Source organism: Odontesthes bonariensis, chromosome 14 (assembly GCF_027942865.1).
Source record: "Odontesthes bonariensis isolate fOdoBon6 chromosome 14, fOdoBon6.hap1, whole genome shotgun sequence".
In the NCBI taxonomy this organism is placed as follows: Eukaryota; Metazoa; Chordata; class Actinopteri; order Atheriniformes; family Atherinopsidae; genus Odontesthes; species Odontesthes bonariensis.
The window spans coordinates 6,647,972-6,675,888 of NC_134519.1; the positions used below are offsets into that span (position 1 = coordinate 6,647,972).

Consider the following 27,917-nt stretch of genomic DNA (forward strand, 5'->3'; position numbering starts at 1 on the left):
ATGTCAGAACAATAAAGTGGTATTTCTTATAAAAACTTTAATTTTCTCTCACATTAAACATGATAACTGATCTCCTGATCCTGGAAATGACAGTTTCTGAACACCTCATAACAGACTTTCTCATTTCTTGGTTGATTTAGAAAACAGCAAAAACATTTGATCACTGAAACAAATCAAAGTAAGTAAAACTACAGAATTATTTTCACATTTACAAAGTAATGAGATCTGAAAATAATATGTGATAAAGGAAGGTCTGCTGGTTTCTCTGTTTGGCTCCATGAAGTGGAAGAAAAACAACAACATAAAAATACATCAACACAAGGATCCAACTGATATTTAGAGCTCAGAGAAGTTTAGATTTTCATGTGGAGAAATATTTCTGTGAATCAAACTCATCATTAGCAGCGATATCCTCCATGGCTGCACAAACACAGGTAAAAAACGCAAATAAACAGCAGAACATCAGAGACATCATAGCAACCAGCTGTCAGCAACAAGCTGACTAAACACATTTATTTCACTTTACACAAACTCAGCTGTGGCTCCAGAGCCCCAAATCCAAACTCCAGCATAGAGCGGCTGAGTGAATGTGGTCTGGACTCTGTGGAGGAGAGTCATGGTTTCAGACACGCTGTAGAAGGACAGAATACCTGCTCTGTGATCCAGGTACACTCCCACTCTGGAGGACTGGGGACCTGAGATGTAGGTTTCCATGTTGTTGTACCAAAATAAATAACCTTTTTGGAAACATTTTAAAGCCCAAGATTTGTCATTACGACCAAATACACATTCATCCCCTGCTCTGCTGATGTTCTTGTATGCGACTGCTACATAAACTGCTCCTCTCCCTCTCCTCTCCAACTCCCAGTAACAACGTCCAGTCAGACTCTCTCTACTCAGGACCTGAAACCGATCTCTGAATCTGTCTGCATGACTAGAATAAGACTGAGGTTGATTCATAAATGTCACTTTTCTGTTCCCCTCTGACAGAAACAGACGTGTGTTTGTTGTGTTTGGATCCAGTGTGATTTCACAAGAATATTTTAAGAAGTCAGCTCTGCTCTCTGGTTCTGGTTCTGGTTCTGGTTCTGGTTCTAGTTCTAGTTCTGGTTTTGGTTCTAACAGTAAAACATCCACATCAGTGACTCTCAGTGAGGTGTTTTTCCATTCCTCTCTCAGGATGTCCTGTAGTTTATCTCTGAGCTCTGACACAGCTGCTGTCACATCCTCAAAGTGCCTCAGAGGACGGATCTTGATGCTGGATGAGTGTGTAGCCCCCCTGAGTGCTGCCACTGAGGGGCAGCTGTGCAGAAACTGGCTGTGATCCTCTGTGTGTGAGAGCTGCTTCAGCTCAGCATCTTTCCTCTTCAGCTCAGTGATCTCCTGCTCCAGCTTCTTCTGAAGCTCTTTGACTCGACTCCCTTCAGCTTCCTGCTGGGATCTGATCTGCTGCTTCACATCAGAGCTTCTTTTCTGGAGGAGACGGATCAGCTCAGTGAAGATCATCTGGCTGTCCTCCACTGTTTTATCAGCAGACTGATGGATGGCCTCCAGCTGCTGCTGAAGCAGCTTCACATCTTTCTCTGCGTCCTGGATTCTCTGCTGGATCTGCTGCCGACTCCCCTCCAGCTCTCTCTGCCTCTCAGTCCTTTCTGCTGCAGCTGACACTGTGTCGTGGCCTTTATGTTCATCCACAGGGCAGAGATAACAGATGGACTTCTGATCAGTACGGCAGAACATCTTCATCACCTCATCGTGAACAGAGCAGATGTTCTCCTGGAGCTTCTTGGAGGGCTCCACCAGCTTGTGTTTCCTTAATGGAGCCACATCATAATGAGGCTGAAGGTGTTTCTCACAGTAAGAGGCCAGACAGGATAAACAGGACTTGATGGCTTTCAGTTTTCTCCCAGAGCAGAAATCACAGGCCACATCTTCAGCTCCAGCATAGCAGTGATCAGCAGGAGCAGCTTGGAGTCCAGTCTTCTTCAGCTGCTCCACTATATCAGCTAACATGGTGCTTTTCTCCAGAATAGGTCTTGGTGTGAAAGTTTTCATGCATTGAGGGCAGCTGTGAATTCCCTTTGGATCCTCTCCATCCCAGTGGGTTTTAATACAGTTGATGCAGTAGCTGTGTCCACAGGGAATAGTCACCGGCTCCTTCAGTACATCCAGACAGATCGAACAAGAGAAGCTTTCCAGGTCCAGTTTAACCCTTTTCTTTGCCATTTCCTCCATTTGGCAGAGCAGTGTGTGACTCTCAGACCAGAAACACCGTCTGTGCTGTGATACAAAACAAATTCCACCTCCTTTTATTGCAGCTGATCTGCTGATCTTCACTTAAGAGCTCCTCCTCTGTCACACAATGGTTTCACACATCCTCCCACCTTCAGATCAGTTGGGGGAGGGAACATGGAAGTTTCCTTCACTGAAAGGGACAGTGCTGGTTTCACCTCAATCCTCCAGTTAAATCAGGATTGTTCAACGGTTTGTTGAATTGTTCTTATTTGTTTTCTGTTGAAGGGAAAGATTAATTCATTAACATTCCACTGAAAGTTGAACGTGAAGAAAATCTGTTTTCTCTGCATCTATCAGACCAACATTGTTAGATACGTTTATCAGGCAGCTGTACAGGAAATGTAAATGTTTTTGAATATTTTAATGCTTTTCATTTATATTTATATAATCAAAGACAGATCACAAACTGACCTATAGACTCCTGCATGGTAATCACATCCATGCAGCCAAAGACCTGAATAAATTAAGCTGATTTGAAAGACAAAAGGACGGGAATGTTACCATCCATCCCCCATGATTTCAGACATTAACTCAACCCCAAACTTGGACAAACTCCGTCACCACAACAATGACTCTACATCTTCACGAGAAACATTAAAAATAACAATTTCTAACTATTTAACTATTTCTATCAAAACTATAAATAATTTGAGGGATTTTAATCTCATTCTCAACAGTGACAGTTAAGGAGTGTCATCAGATGAATTAAATCAGCTCAGTAATGAAAACAAAGTTTAAACTATATACAGTCTCTGGTTTACACAAGCCTCAGTGAAAATAAATACAATTATTATGGGTGCCAATGCTAAAAGCATCAAGGCACACATATTACTATTGTGCATACATATTATTCTCCCATTTCCGTCACGAATTTCGGCAAGGAACTAGTCCCGCACGGTTGGTCCAACCGGGATAAAAAGGATATCCCCACGTGTCCACCGATAGGGACTAGTGTGCTATGACTTATCTCTCTCATTACTCAAACAGATTCTTGGAAAATTGGGAAATGAATTTTGGCCCATTGGAAATGCATTAAAATTCATATGTAATGGGATAAAAGTAGCCTTATTTGGAGGCCTCATAACTCAGCCATAATTCATCATAGAGATATCATTCAAAGTTTAAACAGGCAAGGAAAGACTCAACTTTAATTGAATTAAGTGGTTTGTTGATATATTTTATAGCTTTGACATAATGGCAGTTTAAGTTTTAGGAAAAATCAGGACTCCTCTCACTCTGCTGTCCTGGGGTCTCACACTCTATTTTGACAAGCTCGAAATTAATACAAAAATAACTCAAACAAACTTCTCTCACATCCAAAATGTCTGTTGCACCAAGACAAATTATACTTCAAAATGTAGGTATTTTTGTCCTCTTTCACCCAATGTCACCGTCATTGTGCTTGGCCTCACGGTTTTCTCTCTAATGACCTCTGAGCGGAGAGAAAGACCTCTCGGGCTGCCATTGACGACCATTATAGCCAGGTCACCTCATCTCCTTATCAAATCAATGTGAAAGGTGGTTTTAAAATTGCCATAAAATTATACCGTACATAGCAGAATAAAACTTACACCAGTGGTTTCTGCGGTCCCTTCTGCTCTCACGGTTCAAGAATACTTTGAATATGACTCATAGTTTTTGAACAGCGACGGTTTGTTCGATGGCACGCATATCAGTATTGAACACCATGGTCTCCCTGTCAGTTGGAGCCATATTGTGTGCGCTCCTCTCCTCTTACCCACTCAGCTGTCTGCACAGCAACTGATCACACAGCTGATTCTCCTTCTGAGAGCACAGCCAAGATGGCTGACCTGTTATAACAGGTTTATGCCAGCCACTGTGTTATGTCTGCTCCCAATACAATATGACCATAACATGACAGCCTCTGTCTCTCAGCAGGAAATAGCTCAATTGGCACCCATCAACATTTCTTCAGAAATTTTCTAGTTCTTTCTGTCACTGCCCAGTTTGTGACCATCTGCAGGTATGTTTGTTTTTGTTTATGTATTTGGCAGACACTTTTATCCAACGCAACTTACAGGTAGGGTAAGGGGGTCTTTCCTAAGGACCCCAACTGGAGGTATTACCTTTCATGCAGGGGATTTGAGCCCAGGTCACCTACAATGAAGGTGCCAATCTTACCACTGCACAATCCAGTCCCTGTAGGTATACAAGTGGCTCTGGTTGGGGAGGGACTGAATGGCTCATAACATTGTGTGAGTTACACCATCTTCTTGAAGTATCTCCCACAGGAGAACACTACATAATGACATGATTTTTCCATTTCTGCTGATACTGTGTTCCTCTTGCACCCACAAGCTATCTTCAATGAGTTTGTAATCCTCTCTTTATATTAACTGATGCGTTTCAGCAAGAAGTAAAAATCAATACCTCGTTGATATTTCAATCAACACTGGGGCACCAGATTCTTTAGGAAGAGTCAAGCAAGTTATCATAGATCAAAGGAAATTAATCTAACAATGGTGGTAATCAAGAAGTCAGACTTTGGAAAAAAGCATCAAGTTGAAAATAAATTTGATGAACTATGATCTCTGGGATAAGTGAACTATAGCCCACTTGTCAACTAACGCTTAATACTGCCAACCATCTTGGGACACCAGTCAATGCCATGAGCAAATATGAGAGGAAAAGTTTTATCCTCCGATTTGTGCCGTACCTTTGTTTGGTCAACACAGAACTGACAAGCAATCTTTGTAATTCCCCAACTTTCATTAAATAACATAAGAAATTCATGAAAATCATGTTTAACTATATATTTATAGAGCTGATTCTTTCTATATAAATATGTGTTTTATTGTAATCATGTTGAACCATGTTAGTTTATAGTGTTCCTTCTGTTTGTTCTTTTGAGTCATCTAAAAATAGTTCCTCAATGTTAAAGAATAAATGTCAGAACAATAAAGTGGTATTTCTCAAAAAACTTTAATTTGTTGTCACATTAAACATGATAACTGATCTCATGATTTATTCTGATCTTGGAAATGACAGTTTCTGAACACCTCAGATCAGAATTCCTCATTTGTTGGTTGATTTAGAAAACAGCAACAACATTTGATCTCTGAAACAAATCAAAGTAAATAAAACTACAGAATTATTTTCACATTTACAAAGTGATGAGACCTGAAAAGAATCTGTGATAAAGGAAGGTCTGTTGATTTCTCTGTTTGGCTCCATGAAGTGGAAGAGAAACAACAACATACAGACACATCAACACAAGGATCCAACTAATATGGAAAAAGCAGCAAATAAACAGCAGAACAGCAGCGCAGACACATCACAGCAACCAGCTGTCAGCAACAAGCTTTCTAAATACATTTATTTCACTTTACACAAACTCAGCTGTGGCTCCAGATTCCCAAATCCAAACTCCCGGATAGAGCGGCTGAGTGAATGTGGTCTGGACTCTGTGGAGGAGAGTCATGGTTTCAGAGACGCTGTAGAAGGACAGAATACCTGCTCTGTGATCCAGGTACACTCCCACTCTGGAGGACCGAGGACCTGAGATGGAGGTTTTCATCTTGTTGTACCAAAATGTGTAATTCTTTCGGTCACAATCTAATGCCCAAGATTTGTCATTTCGACCAAATCCACATTTAGTCCCACCTCCTCTGCTGATGTTCTTGTATGCGACTGCTACAATAACTTTTCCTCTCCCTCTCTTCTCCACCTCCCAGTAACAACGTCCAGTCAGACTCTCTTTACTCAGGACCTGAAAATATACAGTGAATCTGTCTGCATGACTAGAATAAGACTGATGATGTTTCATTCCCGTCACTTTTCTGTTCCCGTCTGACAGTAACAGATATGTGTTTACTGTGTTTGGATCCAGTGTGATTACAGATGAATATTTTAAGAAGTCAGCTCTGCTCGTTGGTTCTGATTCTGACAGTAAAACATCCACTTCAGTGACTCTCAGTGAGATGTTTGTCCCTTCCTCTCTCAGGATGTCCTGTAGTTTATCTCTGAGCTCTGACACAGCTGCTGTCACATCCTCAAAGTGCCTCAGAGGACGGATCTTGATGCTGGATGAGTGTGTAGACTCACTGAGTGCTGACACTGAGGGGCAGCTGTGCAGAAACTGGCTGTGATCCTCTGTGTGTGAGAGCTGCTTCAGCTCAGCATCTTTCCTCTTCAGCTCAGTGATCTCCTGCTCCAGCTTCTTCTGAAGCTCTTTGACTCGACTCCCTTCAGCTTCCTGCTGGGATCTGATCTGCTGCTTCACATCAGAGCTTCTTTTCTGGAGGAGACGGATCAGCTCAGCGAAGATCTTCTGGCTGTGCTCCTCTGTTTTATCAGCAGACTGATGGATGGCCTCCAGCTGCTGCTGAAGCAGCTTCACATCTTTCTCTCTGTCCTGGATTCTCTGCTGGATCTGCTGCCGACTCCCCTCCAGCTCTCTCTGCCTCTCAGTCCTTTCTGCTGCAGCTGACACTGTGTCGTGGCCTTTATGTTCATCCACAGAGCAGAGATAACAGATGGACTTCTGATCGGTACGGCAGAACATCTTCATCACCTCATCGTGAACAGAGCAGATGTTCTCCTGGAGCTTCTGGGAGGGCTCCACCAGCTTGTGTTTCCTTAATGGAGCCACATCATAATGAGGCTGAAGGTGTTTCTCACAGTAAGAGGCCAGACAGGATAAACAGGACTTGATGGCTTTCAGTTTTCTCCCAGAGCAGAAATCACAGGCCACATCTTCAGCTCCAGCATAGCAGTGATCAGCAGGAGCAGCTTGGACTCCAGTCTTCTTCAGCTGCTCCACTAAATCAGCTAACATGGTGTTTTTTACCAGGCCAGGCCTCGCTGTGAACGTTTTTCTGCATTGAGGGCATCTGTGGATTCCCTTCTGATCCTCTCCATTCCAGTAGCCTTTAATACAGTTGATGCAGTAGCTGTGTCCACAGGGAATAGTCACCGGCTCCTTCAGTACATCCAGACAGATCGAACAAGAGAAGCTTTCCAGGTCCAGTTTAACCCTTTTCTTTGCCATTTCCTCCATTTGGCAGAGCAGTGTGTGACTCTCAGAGCAGAAACACCGTCTGTGCTGTGATACAAAACAAATTCCACCTCCTTTTATTGCAGCTGATCTGCTGATCTTCACTTAAGAGCTCCTCCTCTGTCACACAATGGTTTCACACATCCTCCCACCTTCAGATCAGTTGGGGGAGGGAACATGGAAGTTTCCTTCACTGAAAGGGACAGTGCTGGTTTCACCTCAATCCTGCAGTTAAATCAGGATTGTTCAAGGGTTTGTTGAATTGTTCTTATTTGGGAAAGATTAATTCATTAACCTTTCACTGAAAGTTGAACATGAAGAAAATCTGTTTTTTTTAATATATTAACCTCAACTAAAGTGACTCTACTTTGACAACATCACGGTCCATCTGATGCCAAAAAAAACCTGAACTCTAACCGACCTCAGGGATTTCCGTATATTTATAATAGAGGAGTGGGAGATCCTTTCAGAACTTCTATATTTGATCAGTATCTGAAGCAGAAGATGTTTCACAGCTCAGATGGTTGAGGTTTGAAATGTAACCTGTGTGGGGACAGACAAAAGTGTAGAAGACAAAAAGTGGAGGTTCCAGGTGGTGATAGAAGATAAACAGCTGTACTCTGAGAAACATCTCTGCTAATGACTGTTTCTTTCAACTGAGGCTTCAGACAGATTACAGACTGACCTAAAGACTCCTGCATGGTAATCACATCCATGCAGCCAAAGACCTGAATCAGTTGCACTGATTTGAAAGACAAAAGGACGGGAATGTTACCATCCATCCCCCATGTTTTCAGACATTAACTCAACCCCAAACTTGGACAAACTCCATCACCACAGCAATGACTCTACATCCTCACGAGGAACATTAAAAACAAAAATTTATAACAATTTCTATCTAAACTATAAATAATTTGAGGGATTTTAATCTCATTCTCAACAGTGATAGTTAAGGAGTGTCATCAGATGAATGAGATCAGCTCAGTAATGAAAACACAGTTTAAATTATTTACAGTCTGTGGTTTAAACATGCCTCAGTGAAAATAAACACAATTATTATGGACGCAAATGCCAAAGGCATCAAGGCACATATATTACTGTTGTGCATACTTATTGTTCTCCCATTTCTGTCATGAATTTCTGCAAAGAACTAGTCCCGCACGGTTTTTACGACAGGGATGAAAAGCATATCTCGGCATGTCCACCGATAGGGACTAGTGTACTATGACTTTTCTCTCTCATTACTCAAACAGATTCTTGGAAAATTGGGAAATTATTTAATTTCCCTCTGGGATAAATAAAGTATTTTTGAATTGAATTGAATTGAATTGAAATGAATTTTGGCCCATTGGAAATGCATTAAAATTCATATGTAATGGGATAAAAGTAGCCTTATTTGGAGGCCTCATAACTCAGTCATAATTCATCATAGAGTCAAGTTTAAACAGTCAAAGTAAGACTCAACTTTAATTGAATTAAGTGGTTTGTTGATATATTTTATAGCTTTGACATAATGGCAGTTTAAGTTTTAGGAAAAATCAGGACTCCTCTCACTCTGCTGTCCTGGGGTCTCACACTCTATTTTGACAAGCTCGAAATTAATACAAAAATAACTCAAACAAACTTCTCTCACATCCAAAATGTCTGTTGCACCAAGACAAATTATACTTCAAAATGTAGGTATTTTTGTCCTCTTTCACCCAATGTCACCGTCATTGTGCTTGGCCTCACAGTTTTCTCTCAAATGACCTCTGAGCGGAGAGAACGACCACTCGGGCTGCCATTGACGACCATTATAGCCAGGTCACCTCATCTCCTTATCAAATCAATGTGAAAGGTGGTTTTAAAATTGCCATAAAAATATACCGTACATAGGAGCAGAATAAAACTTACACCAGTGGTTTCTGCCGTCCCTTCTGCTCTCACGGATCAAGAATACTTTGAATATGACTCATAGTTTTCGAACAGCGACGGTTTGTTCGAGGCAGGCATTTCAGTATTGAACCCCAAGTTCTCCCTGTCAGTTGGAGCCATATTGTGTGCGCTCCTCTCCTCTTACCCACTCAGCTGTCTGCACAGCAACTGATCACACAGCTGATTCTCCTTCTGAGAGCACAGCCAAGATGGCTGACCTGTTATAACAGGTTTATGCCAGCCGCTGTGTTATGTCTACTCCCAATACAATATGACTATAACATGACAGCCTCTGTCTCTCAGCGGGCAGTAGCTCAACTGGCACCCATCAAAATTTCTTCAGAAATTTTCTAGTTCTTTCTGTCACTGCCCAGTTTGTGACCATCTGCAGGTATGTTTGTTTATGTTTATGTATTTGGCAGACACTTTTATCCAAAGCAACTTACAGGTAGGGTAAGGGGGTCTTTCCTAAGGACCCAAACTGGAGGTATTACCTTTCATGCAGGGGATTTGAGCCCAGGTCACCTACAATAAAGGTGGCAATCTTACCACTGCACAATCCAGTCCCTGTAGGTATACAAGTGGCTCTGGTTGGGGAGGGACTGAATGGCTCATAACATTGTGTGAGTTACACCATCTTCTTGAAGTATCTCCCACAGGACAACACTACATAATGACATGTTTTTTCCATGTCTGCTGATACTGTGTTCCTCTTGCACCCACAAGCTATCTTCAATGAGTTTGTAATCCTCTTTATATTGACTGATGCGTTTCAGCCAGAAGTGAAAATCAATACCTCGTTGATATTTCTATCAACACTGAGCAACCAGATTCTTTAGGAAGAGTCAAGCAAGTTATCATAGATCAAAGGAAATTAATCTAACAATGGTGGAAATCAAGGAGTCAGACATTGGAAAAAAGCATCAAGTTGAAAATAAATTTGATGAACTATGATCTCCGGGATAAGTGAACTATAGCCCACTTGTCAACTAACGCTTAATACTGCCAACCATCTTGGGACACCAGTCAATGCCATGAGCAAATATGAGAGGAAAAGTTTTATCCTCAGATTTGTGCCAAACCTTTGTTTGGTCAACACAGAACTGACAAGCAATCTTTGTTATTCCCAAACTCTCATTAAATAACATCAAACATTCATGAAGATCATATATAACTATATATTTATAGAGCTGATTCTTTCTATATAAATATGTGTTTTATTGTAATAATGTTGAACCATGTTTGTTTTTAGTGTTTGTTCAGTTTGTTCTTATGAGTCATCTACAAATAGTTCCTGACTGTTAAAGAATAAATGTCGGAACAATAAAGTGGTATTTCTCAAAAAACTTTAATTTGTTATCAGAGCAGCAAATAAACAACAGAACAGCAGCGCAGAGACATCACAGCAATTAACTCTCAGCAACAAACTGACTAAATACATTTATTTCCCTTAACACAACTCAGCTGTGGCTCCAGAGCCCAAAATCCAAAGTCCAGCACAGAGCGGCTGAGTGAATGTGGTCTGGACTCTGTGGAGGAGAGTCATGGTTCCAGAGACGCTGTAGAAGGACAGAATACCTGCTCTGTGATCCAGGTACACTCCGACTCTGGAGGACCGAGGACCTGAGATGGAGGTTTTTATTCTGTTGTACCAAAATTCATAACCGTTTTGGTAACAATATAATGCCCAAGATTTGTCATTAAGTCCAAATCTACATCTACTTCCTGCTCTGCTGATGTTCTTGTATGAGACTGCTACATAAACTGCTCCTCCCCCTCTCATCTCCACCTCCCAGTAACAACGTCCAGTCAGACTCTCTCTACTCAGGACCTGAAACCATTTAGTGAATCTGTCTGGATGATCAGAATAAGACTGAGGTTGTGTCATTAATGTCACTTTTCTGTTCCCCTTTGACAGTAACAGACATGTGTTTGCTGTGTTTGGATCCAGTGTGATTACAGATGAATATTTTAACAAGTCAGCTCTGCTCTTTGGTTCTAGTTCTGGTTCAGATTCAGATTCAGATTCAGATTCAGATTCAAATTCAGGTTCTTGTTCTGGTTCTGGTTCTGGTTCTGGTTCTGATTCTGATTCTGATTCTGATTCTGATTCTGATTCTGATTCTGATTCTGAATCTGATTCTGATTCTGATTCTGGTTCAGGTTCAGGTTCAGGTTCAGGTTCAGGTTCTGGTTTTGGTTCTAACAGTAAAACATCCACTTCAGTGACTCTCAGTGTGATGTTTTTCCATTCCTCTCTCAGGATGTCCTGTAGTTTATCTCTGAGCTCTGACACAGCTGCTGTCACATCCTCAAAGTGCCTCAGAGGACGGATCTTGATGCTGGGTGAGTGTGTAGCCCCCCTGAGTGCTGCCACTGAGGGGTAGTTGAGCAGAAACTGGCTGTGATCCTCTGTGTGTGAGAGCTGCTTCAGCTCAGCATCTTTCCTCTTCAGCTCAGTGATCTCCTGCTCCAGCTTCTTCTGAAGCTCTTTGACTCGACTCCCTTCAGCTTCCTGCTGGGATCTGATCTGCTGCTTCACATCAGAGCTTCTTTTCTGGAGGAGACGGATCAGCTCAGTGAAGATCTTCTCACTGTCCTCCACTGTTTTATCAGCAGACTGATGGATGGCCTCCACCTCCTGCTGAAGCAGCTTCACATCTTTCTCTCTGTCCTGGATTCTCTGCTGGATCTGCTGCCGACTCCCCTCCAGCTCTCTCTGCCTCTCAGTCCTTTCTACTGCAGCTGACACTGTGTCGTGGCCTTTATGTTCATCCACAGGGCAGAGATAACAGATGGACTTCTGATCAGTACGGCAGAACATCTTCATCACCTCATCGTGAACAGAGCAGATGTTCTCCTGGAGCTTCTTGGAGGGCTCCACCAGCTTGTGTTTCCTTAATGGAGCCACATCATAATGAGGCTGAAGGTGTTCCTCACAGTAAGAGGCCAGACAGGATAAACAGGACTTGATGGCTTTCAGTTTTCTCCCAGAGCAGAAATCACAGGCCACATCTTCAGCTCCAGCATAGCAGTGATCAGCAGGAGCAGCTTGGACTCCAGTCTTCTTCAGCTGCTCCACTAAATCAGCTAACATGGTGTTTTTTACCAGGCCAGGCCTCGCTGTGAACGTTTTTCTGCATTGAGGGCATCTGTGGATTCCCTTCTGATCCTCTCCATTCCAGTAGCCTTTAATACAGTTGATGCAGTAGCTGTGTCCACAGGGAATAGTCACCGGCTCCTTCAGTACATCCAGACAGATCGAACAAGAGAAGCTTTCCAGGTCCAGTTTAACCCTTTTCTTTGCCATTTCCTCCATTTGGCAGAGCAGTGTGTGACTCTCAGAGCAGAAACACCGTCTGTGCTGTGATACAAAACAAATTCCACCTCCTTTTATTGCAGCTGATCTGCTGATCTTCACTTAAGAGCTCCTCCTCTGTCACACAATGGTTTCACACATCCTCCCACCTTCAGATCAGTTGGGGGAGGGAACATGGAAGTTTCCTTCACTGAAAGGGACAGTGCTGGTTTCACCTCAATCCTGCAGTTAAATCAGGATTGTTCAAGGGTTTGTTGAATTGTTCTTATTTGGGAAAGATTAATTCATTAACCTTTCACTGAAAGTTGAACATGAAGAAAATCTGTTTTTTTTAATATATTAACCTCAACTAAAGTGACTCTACTTTGACAACATCACGGTCCATCTGATGCCAAAAAAAACCTGAACTCTAACCGACCTCAGGGATTTCCGTATATTTATAATAGAGGAGTGGGAGATCCTTTCAGAACTTCTATATTTGATCAGTATCTGAAGCAGAAGATGTTTCACAGCTCAGATGGTTGAGGTTTGAAATGTAACCTGTGTGGGGACAGACAAAAGTGTAGAAGACAAAAAGTGGAGGTTCCAGGTGGTGATAGAAGATAAACAGCTGTACTCTGAGAAACATCTCTGCTAATGACTGTTTCTTTCAACTGAGGCTTCAGACAGATTACAGACTGACCTAAAGACTCCTGCATGGTAATCACATCCATGCAGCCAAAGACCTGAATAAGTTGACCTGATTTGAAAGACAAAAGAGCGGGAATGTTACCATCCATCCCCCATGTTTTCAGACATTAACTCAACCCCAAACTTGGACAAACTCCATCACCACAGCAATGACTCTACATCCTCACGAGGAACATTAAAAACAAAAATTTATAACAATTTCTATCTAAACTATAAATAATTTGAGGGATTTTAATCTCATTCTCAACAGTGATAGTTAAGGAGTGTCATCAGATGAATGAGATCAGCTCAGTAATGAAAACACAGTTTAAATTATTTACAGTCTGTGGTTTAAACATGCCTCAGTGAAAATAAACACAATTATTATGGACGCAAATGCCAAAGGCATCAAGGCACATATATTACTGTTGTGCATACTTATTGTTCTCCCATTTCTGTCATGAATTTCTGCAAAGAACTAGTCCCGCACGGTTTTTACGACAGGGATGAAAAGCATATCTCGGCATGTCCACCGATAGGGACTAGTGTACTATGACTTTTCTCTCTCATTACTCAAACAGATTCTTGGAAAATTGGGAAATTATTTAATTTCCCTCTGGGATAAATAAAGTATTTTTGAATTGAATTGAATTGAATTGAAATGAATTTTGGCCCATTGGAAATGCATTAAAATTCATATGTAATGGGATAAAAGTAGCCTTATTTGGAGGCCTCATAACTCAGTCATAATTCATCATAGAGTCAAGTTTAAACAGTCAAAGTAAGACTCAACTTTAATTGAATTAAGTGGTTTGTTGATATATTTTATAGCTTTGACATAATGGCAGTTTAAGTTTTAGGAAAAATCAGGACTCCTCTCACTCTGCTGTCCTGGGGTCTCACACTCTATTTTGACAAGCTCGAAATTAATACAAAAATAACTCAAACAAACTTCTCTCACATCCAAAATGTCTGTTGCACCAAGACAAATTATACTTCAAAATGTAGGTATTTTTGTCCTCTTTCACCCAATGTCACCGTCATTGTGCTTGGCCTCACAGTTTTCTCTCAAATGACCTCTGAGCGGAGAGAACGACCACTCGGGCTGCCATTGACGACCATTATAGCCAGGTCACCTCATCTCCTTATCAAATCAATGTGAAAGGTGGTTTTAAAATTGCCATAAAAATATACCGTACATAGGAGCAGAATAAAACTTACACCAGTGGTTTCTGCCGTCCCTTCTGCTCTCACGGATCAAGAATACTTTGAATATGACTCATAGTTTTCGAACAGCGACGGTTTGTTCGAGGCAGGCATTTCAGTATTGAACCCCAAGTTCTCCCTGTCAGTTGGAGCCATATTGTGTGCGCTCCTCTCCTCTTACCCACTCAGCTGTCTGCACAGCAACTGATCACACAGCTGATTCTCCTTCTGAGAGCACAGCCAAGATGGCTGACCTGTTATAACAGGTTTATGCCAGCCGCTGTGTTATGTCTACTCCCAATACAATATGACTATAACATGACAGCCTCTGTCTCTCAGCGGGCAGTAGCTCAACTGGCACCCATCAAAATTTCTTCAGAAATTTTCTAGTTCTTTCTGTCACTGCCCAGTTTGTGACCATCTGCAGGTATGTTTGTTTATGTTTATGTATTTGGCAGACACTTTTATCCAAAGCAACTTACAGGTAGGGTAAGGGGGTCTTTCCTAAGGACCCAAACTGGAGGTATTACCTTTCATGCAGGGGATTTGAGCCCAGGTCACCTACAATAAAGGTGGCAATCTTACCACTGCACAATCCAGTCCCTGTAGGTATACAAGTGGCTCTGGTTGGGGAGGGACTGAATGGCTCATAACATTGTGTGAGTTACACCATCTTCTTGAAGTATCTCCCACAGGACAACACTACATAATGACATGTTTTTTCCATGTCTGCTGATACTGTGTTCCTCTTGCACCCACAAGCTATCTTCAATGAGTTTGTAATCCTCTTTATATTGACTGATGCGTTTCAGCCAGAAGTGAAAATCAATACCTCGTTGATATTTCTATCAACACTGAGCAACCAGATTCTTTAGGAAGAGTCAAGCAAGTTATCATAGATCAAAGGAAATTAATCTAACAATGGTGGAAATCAAGGAGTCAGACATTGGAAAAAAGCATCAAGTTGAAAATAAATTTGATGAACTATGATCTCCGGGATAAGTGAACTATAGCCCACTTGTCAACTAACGCTTAATACTGCCAACCATCTTGGGACACCAGTCAATGCCATGAGCAAATATGAGAGGAAAAGTTTTATCCTCAGATTTGTGCCAAACCTTTGTTTGGTCAACACAGAACTGACAAGCAATCTTTGTTATTCCCAAACTCTCATTAAATAACATCAAACATTCATGAAGATCATATATAACTATATATTTATAGAGCTGATTCTTTCTATATAAATATGTGTTTTATTGTAATAATGTTGAACCATGTTTGTTTTTAGTGTTTGTTCAGTTTGTTCTTATGAGTCATCTACAAATAGTTCCTGACTGTTAAAGAATAAATGTCGGAACAATAAAGTGGTATTTCTCAAAAAACTTTAATTTGTTATCAGAGCAGCAAATAAACAACAGAACAGCAGCGCAGAGACATCACAGCAATTAACTCTCAGCAACAAACTGACTAAATACATTTATTTCCCTTAACACAACTCAGCTGTGGCTCCAGAGCCCAAAATCCAAAGTCCAGCACAGAGCGGCTGAGTGAATGTGGTCTGGACTCTGTGGAGGAGAGTCATGGTTCCAGAGACGCTGTAGAAGGACAGAATACCTGCTCTGTGATCCAGGTACACTCCGACTCTGGAGGACCGAGGACCTGAGATGGAGGTTTTTATTCTGTTGTACCAAAATTCATAACCGTTTTGGTAACAATATAATGCCCAAGATTTGTCATTAAGTCCAAATCTACATCTACTTCCTGCTCTGCTGATGTTCTTGTATGAGACTGCTACATAAACTGCTCCTCCCCCTCTCATCTCCACCTCCCAGTAACAACGTCCAGTCAGACTCTCTCTACTCAGGACCTGAAACCATTTAGTGAATCTGTCTGGATGATCAGAATAAGACTGAGGTTGTGTCATTAATGTCACTTTTCTGTTCCCCTTTGACAGTAACAGACATGTGTTTGCTGTGTTTGGATCCAGTGTGATTACAGATGAATATTTTAACAAGTCAGCTCTGCTCTTTGGTTCTAGTTCTGGTTCAGATTCAGATTCAGATTCAGATTCAGATTCAAATTCAGGTTCTTGTTCTGGTTCTGGTTCTGGTTCTGGTTCTGATTCTGATTCTGATTCTGATTCTGATTCTGATTCTGATTCTGATTCTGAATCTGATTCTGATTCTGATTCTGGTTCAGGTTCAGGTTCAGGTTCAGGTTCAGGTTCTGGTTTTGGTTCTAACAGTAAAACATCCACTTCAGTGACTCTCAGTGTGATGTTTTTCCATTCCTCTCTCAGGATGTCCTGTAGTTTATCTCTGAGCTCTGACACAGCTGCTGTCACATCCTCAAAGTGCCTCAGAGGACGGATCTTGATGCTGGGTGAGTGTGTAGCCCCCCTGAGTGCTGCCACTGAGGGGTAGTTGAGCAGAAACTGGCTGTGATCCTCTGTGTGTGAGAGCTGCTTCAGCTCAGCATCTTTCCTCTTCAGCTCAGTGATCTCCTGCTCCAGCTTCTTCTGAAGCTCTTTGACTCGACTCCCTTCAGCTTCCTGCTGGGATCTGATCTGCTGCTTCACATCAGAGCTTCTTTTCTGGAGGAGACGGATCAGCTCAGTGAAGATCTTCTCACTGTCCTCCACTGTTTTATCAGCAGACTGATGGATGGCCTCCACCTCCTGCTGAAGCAGCTTCACATCTTTCTCTCTGTCCTGGATTCTCTGCTGGATCTGCTGCCGACTCCCCTCCAGCTCTCTCTGCCTCTCAGTCCTTTCTACTGCAGCTGACACTGTGTCGTGGCCTTTATGTTCATCCACAGGGCAGAGATAACAGATGGACTTCTGATCAGTACGGCAGAACATCTTCATCACCTCATCGTGAACAGAGCAGATGTTCTCCTGGAGCTTCTTGGAGGGCTCCACCAGCTTGTGTTTCCTTAATGGAGCCACATCATAATGAGGCTGAAGGTGTTCCTCACAGTAAGAGGCCAGACAGGATAAACAGGACTTGATGGCTTTCAGTTTTCTCCCAGAGCAGAAATCACAGGCCACATCTTCAGCTCCAGCATAGCAGTGATCAGCAGGAGCAGCTTGGACTCCAGTCTTCTTCAGCTGCTCCACTAAATCAGCTAACATGGTGTTTTTTACCAGGCCAGGCCTCGCTGTGAACGTTTTTCTGCATTGAGGGCATCTGTGGATTCCCTTCTGATCCTCTCCATTCCAGTAGCCTTTAATACAGTTGATGCAGTAGCTGTGTCCACAGGGAATAGTCACCGGCTCCTTCAGTACATCCAGACAGATCGAACAAGAGAAGCTTTCCAGGTCCAGTTTAACCCTTTTCTTTGCCATTTCCTCCATTTGGCAGAGCAGTGTGTGACTCTCAGAGCAGAAACACCGTCTGTGCTGTGATACAAAACAAATTCCACCTCCTTTTATTGCAGCTGATCTGCTGATCTTCACTTAAGAGCTCCTCCTCTGTCACACAATGGTTTCACACATCCTCCCACCTTCAGATCAGTTGGGGGAGGGAACATGGAAGTTTCCTTCACTGAAAGGGACAGTGCTGGTTTCACCTCAATCCTGCAGTTAAATCAGGATTGTTCAAGGGTTTGTTGAATTGTTCTTATTTGGGAAAGATTAATTCATTAACCTTTCACTGAAAGTTGAACATGAAGAAAATCTGTTTTTTTTAATATATTAACCTCAACTAAAGTGACTCTACTTTGACAACATCACGGTCCATCTGATGCCAAAAAAAACCTGAACTCTAACCGACCTCAGGGATTTCCGTATATTTATAATAGAGGAGTGGGAGATCCTTTCAGAACTTCTATATTTGATCAGTATCTGAAGCAGAAGATGTTTCACAGCTCAGATGGTTGAGGTTTGAAATGTAACCTGTGTGGGGACAGACAAAAGTGTAGAAGACAAAAAGTGGAGGTTCCAGGTGGTGATAGAAGATAAACAGCTGTACTCTGAGAAACATCTCTGCTAATGACTGTTTCTTTCAACTGAGGCTTCAGACAGATTACAGACTGACCTAAAGACTCCTGCATGGTAATCACATCCATGCAGCCAAAGACCTGAATAAGTTGACCTGATTTGAAAGACAAAAGAGCGGGAATGTTACCATCCATCCCCCATGTTTTCAGACATTAACTCAACCCCAAACTTGGACAAACTCCATCACCACAGCAATGACTCTACATCCTCACGAGGAACATTAAAAACAAAAATTTATAACAATTTCTATCTAAACTATAAATAATTTGAGGGATTTTAATCTCATTCTCAACAGTGATAGTTAAGGAGTGTCATCAGATGAATGAGATCAGCTCAGTAATGAAAACACAGTTTAAATTATTTACAGTCTGTGGTTTAAACATGCCTCAGTGAAAATAAACACAATTATTATGGACGCAAATGCCAAAGGCATCAAGGCACATATATTACTGTTGTGCATACTTATTGTTCTCCCATTTCTGTCATGAATTTCTGCAAAGAACTAGTCCCGCACGGTTTTTACGACAGGGATGAAAAGCATATCTCGGCATGTCCACCGATAGGGACTAGTGTACTATGACTTTTCTCTCTCATTACTCAAACAGATTCTTGGAAAATTGGGAAATTATTTAATTTCCCTCTGGGATAAATAAAGTATTTTTGAATTGAATTGAATTGAATTGAAATGAATTTTGGCCCATTGGAAATGCATTAAAATTCATATGTAATGGGATAAAAGTAGCCTTATTTGGAGGCCTCATAACTCAGTCATAATTCATCATAGAGTCAAGTTTAAACAGTCAAAGTAAGACTCAACTTTAATTGAATTAAGTGGTTTGTTGATATATTTTATAGCTTTGACATAATGGCAGTTTAAGTTTTAGGAAAAATCAGGACTCCTCTCACTCTGCTGTCCTGGGGTCTCACACTCTATTTTGACAAGCTCGAAATTAATACAAAAATAACTCAAACAAACTTCTCTCACATCCAAAATGTCTGTTGCACCAAGACAAATTATACTTCAAAATGTAGGTATTTTTGTCCTCTTTCACCCAATGTCACCGTCATTGTGCTTGGCCTCACAGTTTTCTCTCAAATGACCTCTGAGCGGAGAGAACGACCACTCGGGCTGCCATTGACGACCATTATAGCCAGGTCACCTCATCTCCTTATCAAATCAATGTGAAAGGTGGTTTTAAAATTGCCATAAAATATACCGTACATAGGAGCAGAATAAAACTTACACCAGTGGTTTCTGCCGTCCCTTCTGCTCTCACGGATCAAGAATACTTTGAATATGACTCATAGTTTCGAACAGCGACGGTTTGTTCGAGGCAGGCATTTCAGTATTGAACCCCAAGTTCTCCCTGTCAGTTGGAGCCATATTGTGTGCGCTCCTCTCCTCTTACCCACTCAGCTGTCTGCACAGCAACTGATCACACAGCTGATTCTCCTTCTGAGAGCACAGCCAAGATGGCTGACCTGTTATAACAGGTTTATGCCAGCCGCTGTGTTATGTCTACTCCCAATACAATATGACTATAACATGAAACAGCCTCTGTCTCTCAGCGGGCAGTAGCTCAACTGGCACCCATCAAAATTTCTTCAGAAATTTTCTAGTTCTTTCTGTCACTGCCCAGTTTGTGACCATCTGCAGGTATGTTTGTTTATGTTTATGTATTTGGCAGACACTTTTATCCAAAGCAACTTACAGGTAGGGTAAGGGGGTCTTTCCTAAGGACCCAAACTGGAGGTATTACCTTTCATGCAGGGGATTTGAGCCCAGGTCACCTACAATAAAGGTGGCAATCTTACCACTGCACAATCCAGTCCCTGTAGGTATACAAGTGGCTCTGGTTGGGGAGGGACTGAATGGCTCATAACATTGTGTGAGTTACACCATCTTCTTGAAGTATCTCCCACAGGACAACACTACATAATGACATGTTTTTTCCATGTCTGCTGATACTGTGTTCCTCTTGCACCCACAAGCTATCTTCAATGAGTTTGTAATCCTCTTTATATTGACTGATGCGTTTCAGCCAGAAGTGAAAATCAATACCTCGTTGATATTTCTATCAACACTGAGCAACCAGATTCTTTAGGAAGAGTCAAGCAAGTTATCATAGATCAAAGGAAATTAATCTAACAATGGTGGAAATCAAGGAGTCAGACATTGGAAAAAAGCATCAAGTTGAAAATAAATTTGATGAACTATGATCTCCGGGATAAGTGAACTATAGCCCACTTGTCAACTAACGCTTAATACTGCCAACCATCTTGGGACACCAGTCAATGCCATGAGCAAATATGAGAGGAAAAGTTTTATCCTCAGATTTGTGCCAAACCTTTGTTTGGTCAACACAGAACTGACAAGCAATCTTTGTTATTCCCAAACTCTCATTAAATAACATCAAACATTCATGAAGATCATATATAACTATATATTTATAGAGCTGATTCTTTCTATATAAATATGTGTTTTATTGTAATAATGTTGAACCATGTTTGTTTTTAGTGTTTGTTCAGTTTGTTCTTATGAGTCATCTACAAATAGTTCCTGACTGTTAAAGAATAAATGTCGGAACAATAAAGTGGTATTTCTCAAAAAACTTTAATTTGTTATCAGAGCAGCAAATAAACAACAGAACAGCAGCGCAGAGACATCACAGCAATTAACTCTCAGCAACAAACTGACTAAATACATTTATTTCCCTTAACACAACTCAGCTGTGGCTCCAGAGCCCAAAATCCAAAGTCCAGCACAGAGCGGCTGAGTGAATGTGGTCTGGACTCTGTGGAGGAGAGTCATGGTTCCAGAGACGCTGTAGAAGGACAGAATACCTGCTCTGTGATCCAGGTACACTCCGACTCTGGAGGACCGAGGACCTGAGATGGAGGTTTTTATTCTGTTGTACCAAAATTCATAACCGTTTTGGTAACAATATAATGCCCAAGATTTGTCATTAAGTCCAAATCTACATCTACTTCCTGCTCTGCTGATGTTCTTGTATGAGACTGCTACATAAACTGCTCCTCCCCCTCTCATCTCCACCTCCCAGTAACAACGTCCAGTCAGACTCTCTCTACTCAGGACCTGAAACCATTTAGTGAATCTGTCTGGATGATCAGAATAAGACTGAGGTTGTGTCATTAATGTCACTTTTCTGTTCCCCTTTGACAGTAACAGACATGTGTTTGCTGTGTTTGGATCCAGTGTGATTACAGATGAATATTTTAACAAGTCAGCTCTGCTCTTTGGTTCTAGTTCTGGTTCAGATTCAGATTCAGATTCAGATTCAGATTCAAATTCAGGTTCTTGTTCTGGTTCTGGTTCTGGTTCTGGTTCTGATTCTGATTCTGATTCTGATTCTGATTCTGATTCTGATTCTGATTCTGAATCTGATTCTGATTCTGATTCTGGTTCAGGTTCAGGTTCAGGTTCAGGTTCAGGTTCTGGTTTTGGTTCTAACAGTAAAACATCCACTTCAGTGACTCTCAGTGTGATGTTTTTCCATTCCTCTCTCAGGATGTCCTGTAGTTTATCTCTGAGCTCTGACACAGCTGCTGTCACATCCTCAAAGTGCCTCAGAGGACGGATCTTGATGCTGGGTGAGTGTGTAGCCCCCCTGAGTGCTGCCACTGAGGGGTAGTTGAGCAGAAACTGGCTGTGATCCTCTGTGTGTGAGAGCTGCTTCAGCTCAGCATCTTTCCTCTTCAGCTCAGTGATCTCCTGCTCCAGCTTCTTCTGAAGCTCTTTGACTCGACTCCCTTCAGCTTCCTGCTGGGATCTGATCTGCTGCTTCACATCAGAGCTTCTTTTCTGGAGGAGACGGATCAGCTCAGTGAAGATCTTCTCACTGTCCTCCACTGTTTTATCAGCAGACTGATGGATGGCCTCCACCTCCTGCTGAAGCAGCTTCACATCTTTCTCTCTGTCCTGGATTCTCTGCTGGATCTGCTGCCGACTCCCCTCCAGCTCTCTCTGCCTCTCAGTCCTTTCTACTGCAGCTGACACTGTGTCGTGGCCTTTATGTTCATCCACAGGGCAGAGATAACAGATGGACTTCTGATCAGTACGGCAGAACATCTTCATCACCTCATCGTGAACAGAGCAGATGTTCTCCTGGAGCTTCTTGGAGGGCTCCACCAGCTTGTGTTTCCTTAATGGAGCCACATCATAATGAGGCTGAAGGTGTTCCTCACAGTAAGAGGCCAGACAGGATAAACAGGACTTGATGGCTTTCAGTTTTCTCCCAGAGCAGAAATCACAGGCCACATCTTCAGCTCCAGCATAGCAGTGATCAGCAGGAGCAGCTTGGAGTCCAGTCTTCTTCAGCTGCTCCACTAAATCAGCTAACATGGTGCTTTTCTCCAGAATAGGTCTTGGTGTGAAAGTTTTCATGCATTGAGGGCAGCTGTGGATTCCCTTCTGATCCTCTCCATTCCAGTGGGTTTCAATACAGTTGATGCAGTAGCTGTGTCCACAGGGAATAGTCACCGGCTCCTTCAGTACATCCAGACAGATCGAACAAGAGAAGCTTTCCAGGTCCAGTTTAACCCTTTTCTTTGCCATTTCCTCCATTTGGCAGAGCAGTGTGTGACTCTCAGAGCAGAAACACTGTCTGTGCTATGATACAAAACAAATTCCACCTCCTTTTATTGCAGCTGAACTGCTGATCTTCACTTAAGAGCTCCTCCTCTGTCACACAATGGTTTCACACATCCTCCCACCTTCAGATCAGTTTGGGGAGGGAACATGGAAGTTTCCTTCACTGAAAGGGACAGTGCTGGTTTCACCTCAATCCTGCAGTTAAATCAGGATTGTTCAAGGGTTTGTAGAAAAATTCTTATTTGTTTTCTGTTGAAGGGAAAGATTCATTCATTAACATTCCACTGAAAGTTGAACATGAAGAAAATCTGTTTTTTTAATATATTAACCTCAACTAAAGTGACTCTAATTTGACAACATCACGGGCCATCTGATGCCAAAAAAAACCTGAACTCTAAACCACCTCAGGGATTTCAGTATATTTATAATGGAGGAGCGGGAGATCCTTTCAGAACTTCTATCTTTGATCAGTATCTGAAGCAGAAGATGTTTCACAGCTCAGATGGTTAAGGTTTGAAATGTAACCTGTGTTGGGACAGAAAAAGGTGTAGAAGACAAAAAGTGGAGGTTCCAGGTGGTGATAGAAGATAAACAGCTGTACTCTGAGAAACATCTCTGCTAACGACTGTTTCTTTCAACTGAGGCTTCAGACAGATTACAGACTGACCTAAAGACTCCTGCATGATAATCACATCCATGCAGCCAAAGTCCTGAATCAGTTGCACTGATTTGAAAGACAAAAGGACGGGAATGTTACCATCCATCCCCCATGTTTTCAGACATTAAGTCAAGCCCAAACTTGGACAAACTCCGTCACCACAGCAATGACTCTACATCCTCACGAGGAACATTAAAAACAAAAATTTATAACAATTTCTATCAAAACTATAAATAATTTGAGGGATTTTAATCTCATTCTCAACAGTGACAGTTAAAGAGTGTCATCAGATGAATGAGATCAGCTCAGTCATGAAAACACAGTTGAAATTTTTTACAGTCTGTGGTTTAAACAAGCCTCAGTGAAAATAAATACAATTATTATGGGTACCAATTCCAAAGATATCAAGGCACACATATTATTATTGTGCATACTTATTGTTCTCCCGTTTCCGTCACGAATTTCGGCATGGAACTAGTCCCGCACGGTTGGTCCAACCGGGATAAAAAGCATATCCCCACGTGTCCACCGATAGGGACTAGTGTGCTATGACATTTCTCTCTCATTACTCAAACAGATTCTTGGAAAATCTGGAAATTATTTAATTTCCCTCTGGGATAAATAAAGTATTTTTGAATTGAATTGAATTGAATTGAATTGAAATTAATTTTGGCCCATTGGAAATGCATTAAAATTCATATGTAATGGGATAAAAGTAGCCTTATTTGGAGGCCTCATAACTCAGCCATAATTCATCATAGAGAAATCATTCAAAGTTTAAACAGGCAAAGTAAGACTCAACTTTAATTGAATTAAGTGTTTTGTTGATATATTTTATAGCTTTGACATAATGGCAGTTTAAGTTTAGGAAAAATCAGGACTCCTCTCATTCTGCTGTCCTGGGGGCTCACACTCTATTTTGACAAGCTCGAAATTAATACAAAAATAACTCAAACAAACTTCTCTCACGTCCCAAATGTCTGCTGCACCTAGACAAATTATACTTCGAAATGTAGGTATTTTTGTCCTCTTTCACCCAATGTCACGGTCATTGTGCTTGGCCTCACAGTTTTCTCTCAAATGACCTCTGAGCGGAGAGAAAGACCACTCGGGCTGCAATTGACGACCATTATAGCCAGGTCACCTCATCTCCTTATCAAATCAATGTGAAGGCTGTTTTTAAAACTGGCAATAAAAAAATACCGTACACAGGAGCAGAATAAAACTTACACCAGTGGTTTCTGCCGTCCCTTCTGGCGCTCAGGATTTAAGAACTTTTTTTAATATGACTCATAGTTTTCGAACAGCGACGGTTTGTTCGACGCACACATATCAGTATTGAACACCAAGGTCTCCCTGTCAGTTGGAGCCATATTGTGTGCGCTCCTCTCCTCTTACCCACTCAGCTGTCTGCACAGCAACTGATCACACAGCTGATTCTCCTTCTGAGGGCACAGCCAAGATGGCTGACCTGTTTTAACAGGTCTATGCCAGCCACTGTGTTACGTCTGCTCCCAATATAATATGACCATAACATGACAGCCTCTGTCTCTCAGCGGGCAGTAGCTCCATTGGCACCCATCAGAAATTTTTTAGTTTTTCATAATATTTTGGCATCATGTGGTATGAAAACCGGAAAGTCAGAAATAAACTGAAATGATAAAGACAGTTTTGTGCCAGTTCACAGCTTTTCTGAACTAGTTCAAGTTCAGTTCATACATGCTCAAAGTGAACAGTTCACGTTCAAAGTTCAGTTTATTTTACTTTTTTCATGAGATATTGAAATAAATACTTTTTTTCACACTATGAGCTAGAAATCACTATACGTTCTTTGAAACTGCTCATCGTAGACATTTGCTCATGACACTGCAATTGTGGGTTTCTTACCAGGTCATGAAACTTGCAGCAGTACAGACAAGGTAGACCAGTTGGCTGTGTCATTTGCGTTTGGGGATGGCAGGGGGTCTTTTTTCCCTTTCCTCCCTCGAGGGCGTGCATGTATGCGTTCACACTGGATGGATGTTTTAACACAATGTGCCGTTTCAAATTCGAGAAGGACGTTGTTGATGTCCTAACTTGTTTTTGCTGCGCAGGTGGACATATCTTACACAGAAAGGTAAGATTTTTGCCGTCGGGGTATTGGTTGGCAAGAGTGTAAAATTGTTTTAAATGTTCATAAGGAGAATCGGTGTCTGTATCCGTGCCATCACTTCCACCAGCCTTTTTTTTTTTAATTGCAGCGCTTTCTCTCACTCTCATCATTGGTCTCTCTCTCTCTCTTGCTCGCTCGCTCGCTCGCTCCTCCAGCCCTCCGCGCTCTCATCGTTGCCTGCTATGCGGCGTTGTTATGCCTACCCCGCTCTGCTGCAATTCATCACGGGTAAAGTTGTGCGGAAGCCAGTATGTTATTCAACTATTCTCAGCCGGACACTACGTTGCCCTCAATGCATTGCGCACACAATGTCAAAACCATTTCTGTCTGGTGATACGTGATTTAAGCGGCACCAGCGAGAATACAGGAGGGAGGAACTTTCTCTCGTTAAGTTTCAAAAGAGAAAACAGATGTCACTCAGTTTTCAATGGATAACACATTCCAACGTTCATTAACAGTGATGTCTGCCGTTCATGACACAAAATGTGAACTCATTCTCGTTCAAGTTCTTTATTAAAAAATGTGTTGCGTTCAGTTCAACGTTCAAGAAAAAATGAGCGTGTTCAATGAACGCATTCTTTTGAACTCGTTCACTCACAACACTGGATAAAGAATATTCACAAGAGCTTGAATAAGGTCAACTGGACTTCTTCTTGGATCTTGAAGTCGTTTCACCTCTCATCCAAAAGTCTTCTTTAGTCTGAACTAGATGGATCAGCTTATACACAGAGGGTCGTTACAGTCACATGTGTCACTGAACACCCACCAATGTGCATGTCCTTAGAGTCTTTATCACCTCCGAAATGTCTACCTGAGTGAGTTTTGGTCACAGAATCCAAGGTGAGAATGATTGTGAAACTGCTTGGGGAGGAGAGACAATGCTGCATTGTAGGTGCTGGGAAGGTGAAACCTGAGACCACCTCCTCTGTTCAACAATGTTTTTTCCAGTTTTACATAGATGGCTTCTTTGATTCCTCTCTCAAACTACCTGTCTTCTCTGTCCAGAATGTGGACATTACTGTCCTCAAAAGAGTGTCCCTTCTCCTTGAGATGAAGGTGCACTGCTGAGTCTTGACCTGAAGAGGGGGCTCTCCTGTGTTGGGCCATGCGCTGGTGGAGCTGTTGTTTGGTCTCTCCTATAAAGAGGTCTGCACAGTCTTTGCTGCACTGCATACACAACACCACCCAGTTTGTGTTTGGGTGTTTAATCCTTTGGGTGAAACAGTCTCTGTCTGAGGGTGTTCTTGGGTTTACTGAAATTAGTTGTATGAACTCAGGTCAATGAGGCCTACAAGCCATGAATAGTTAAAAAAGAGACTTTAGGTAATATTTATGTGTTACGGATTTAAAATAAACTAAGATGTTCGAGTCAAAGTGGCCAGAACACAGGCAGAGTTCAGTGTAAATGAACAGAGCAGGAGCTTTAACCTCCTCTGCATCCCTGTGAGCAGGATGAAGGCGCCCTCTTGTGTTAGTTTTCAGATTTCAGCTTTGAACCTGCAGGGAGACATGAGAAAGCTTCACTGAGGCTTTGGCAGCTTCAACAACATGAGGAAAGAGAAGTTTAAATATGTGTAACATAACACTGTGTCAGTGTGTTCACAGGACTCACAACCTGTAACACTGATGCTGCTTTCAGGGAACTTCTTCCTGTTCATGTTTTTTTTTTTGTAAACTTTGACTTTATCAATAAGTGGCAGACCAAAAAACACAGTTACTTCTCCATCTGCGACTGAAACTGAGGAGTCAGCTGGAAACTCCACCTTACTGTGACCTGCTCCACCCAAACTCGTACCTGTGACGATCCTTAAACAACACGTGGAACAGAACAATGAGGGTTCATCAGTTCTCAGCCCCACAACAATAACTTTACATTATTCTGGATTAAATCATCCTGTCTTCATCATATTCTCATTAATGATCAGAGCTGAGTCAGATTTCTTTGAAAAGTCCATCACTGACAGCAGCAGAAAGTGACCAAATATACTGAACGTAATTACAATGTTTCACTGACCTGACATTTACTTTAGTATTTTTATCTTCTGCTACTTTATACTTCTACTCCACCACATTCA

The 27,917-nt window shown here is 41.8% G+C and overlaps 5 protein-coding genes across 5 annotated transcripts; all 5 read right to left on the reverse strand.

The window, feature by feature from the left end:
* Window positions 1–522: 522 nt before the first annotated feature.
* On the reverse strand, window positions 523–2,226 carry LOC142398852 (tripartite motif-containing protein 16-like). The gene has a single exon (XM_075483065.1). It carries the CDS (start codon window positions 2,224–2,226, stop codon window positions 523–525), a length of 1,704 nt encoding a protein of 567 aa, XP_075339180.1.
* A 3,415-nt stretch (window positions 2,227–5,641) lies between these two features.
* Window positions 5,642–7,306, reverse strand: LOC142398853 (tripartite motif-containing protein 16-like). Its single transcript, XM_075483066.1, has one exon. It carries the CDS (start codon window positions 7,304–7,306, stop codon window positions 5,642–5,644), a length of 1,665 nt encoding a protein of 554 aa, XP_075339181.1.
* Window positions 7,307–10,676: 3,370 nt separating this feature from the next.
* LOC142398628 (tripartite motif-containing protein 16-like) lies at window positions 10,677–12,536 on the reverse strand. Its single transcript, XM_075482704.1, has 2 exons — window positions 11,425–12,536; window positions 10,677–11,226 (listed from the first exon to the last, which is right to left on the reverse strand). The coding sequence occupies exons 1-2, from the start codon at window positions 12,534–12,536 to the stop codon at window positions 10,677–10,679; spliced, it is 1,662 nt and encodes a 553-aa protein (XP_075338819.1).
* A 3,370-nt stretch (window positions 12,537–15,906) lies between these two features.
* Window positions 15,907–17,766, reverse strand: LOC142398203 (tripartite motif-containing protein 16-like). The gene is made up of 2 exons (XM_075482163.1): window positions 16,655–17,766; window positions 15,907–16,456 (listed from the first exon to the last, which is right to left on the reverse strand). Exons 1-2 carry the CDS (start codon window positions 17,764–17,766, stop codon window positions 15,907–15,909), a joined length of 1,662 nt encoding a protein of 553 aa, XP_075338278.1.
* A 3,370-nt stretch (window positions 17,767–21,136) lies between these two features.
* Window positions 21,137–22,996, reverse strand: LOC142398205 (tripartite motif-containing protein 16-like). The gene is made up of 2 exons (XM_075482164.1): window positions 21,942–22,996; window positions 21,137–21,686 (listed from the first exon to the last, which is right to left on the reverse strand). Exons 1-2 carry the CDS (start codon window positions 22,994–22,996, stop codon window positions 21,137–21,139), a joined length of 1,605 nt encoding a protein of 534 aa, XP_075338279.1.
* Window positions 22,997–27,917: the final 4,921 nt, after the last annotated feature.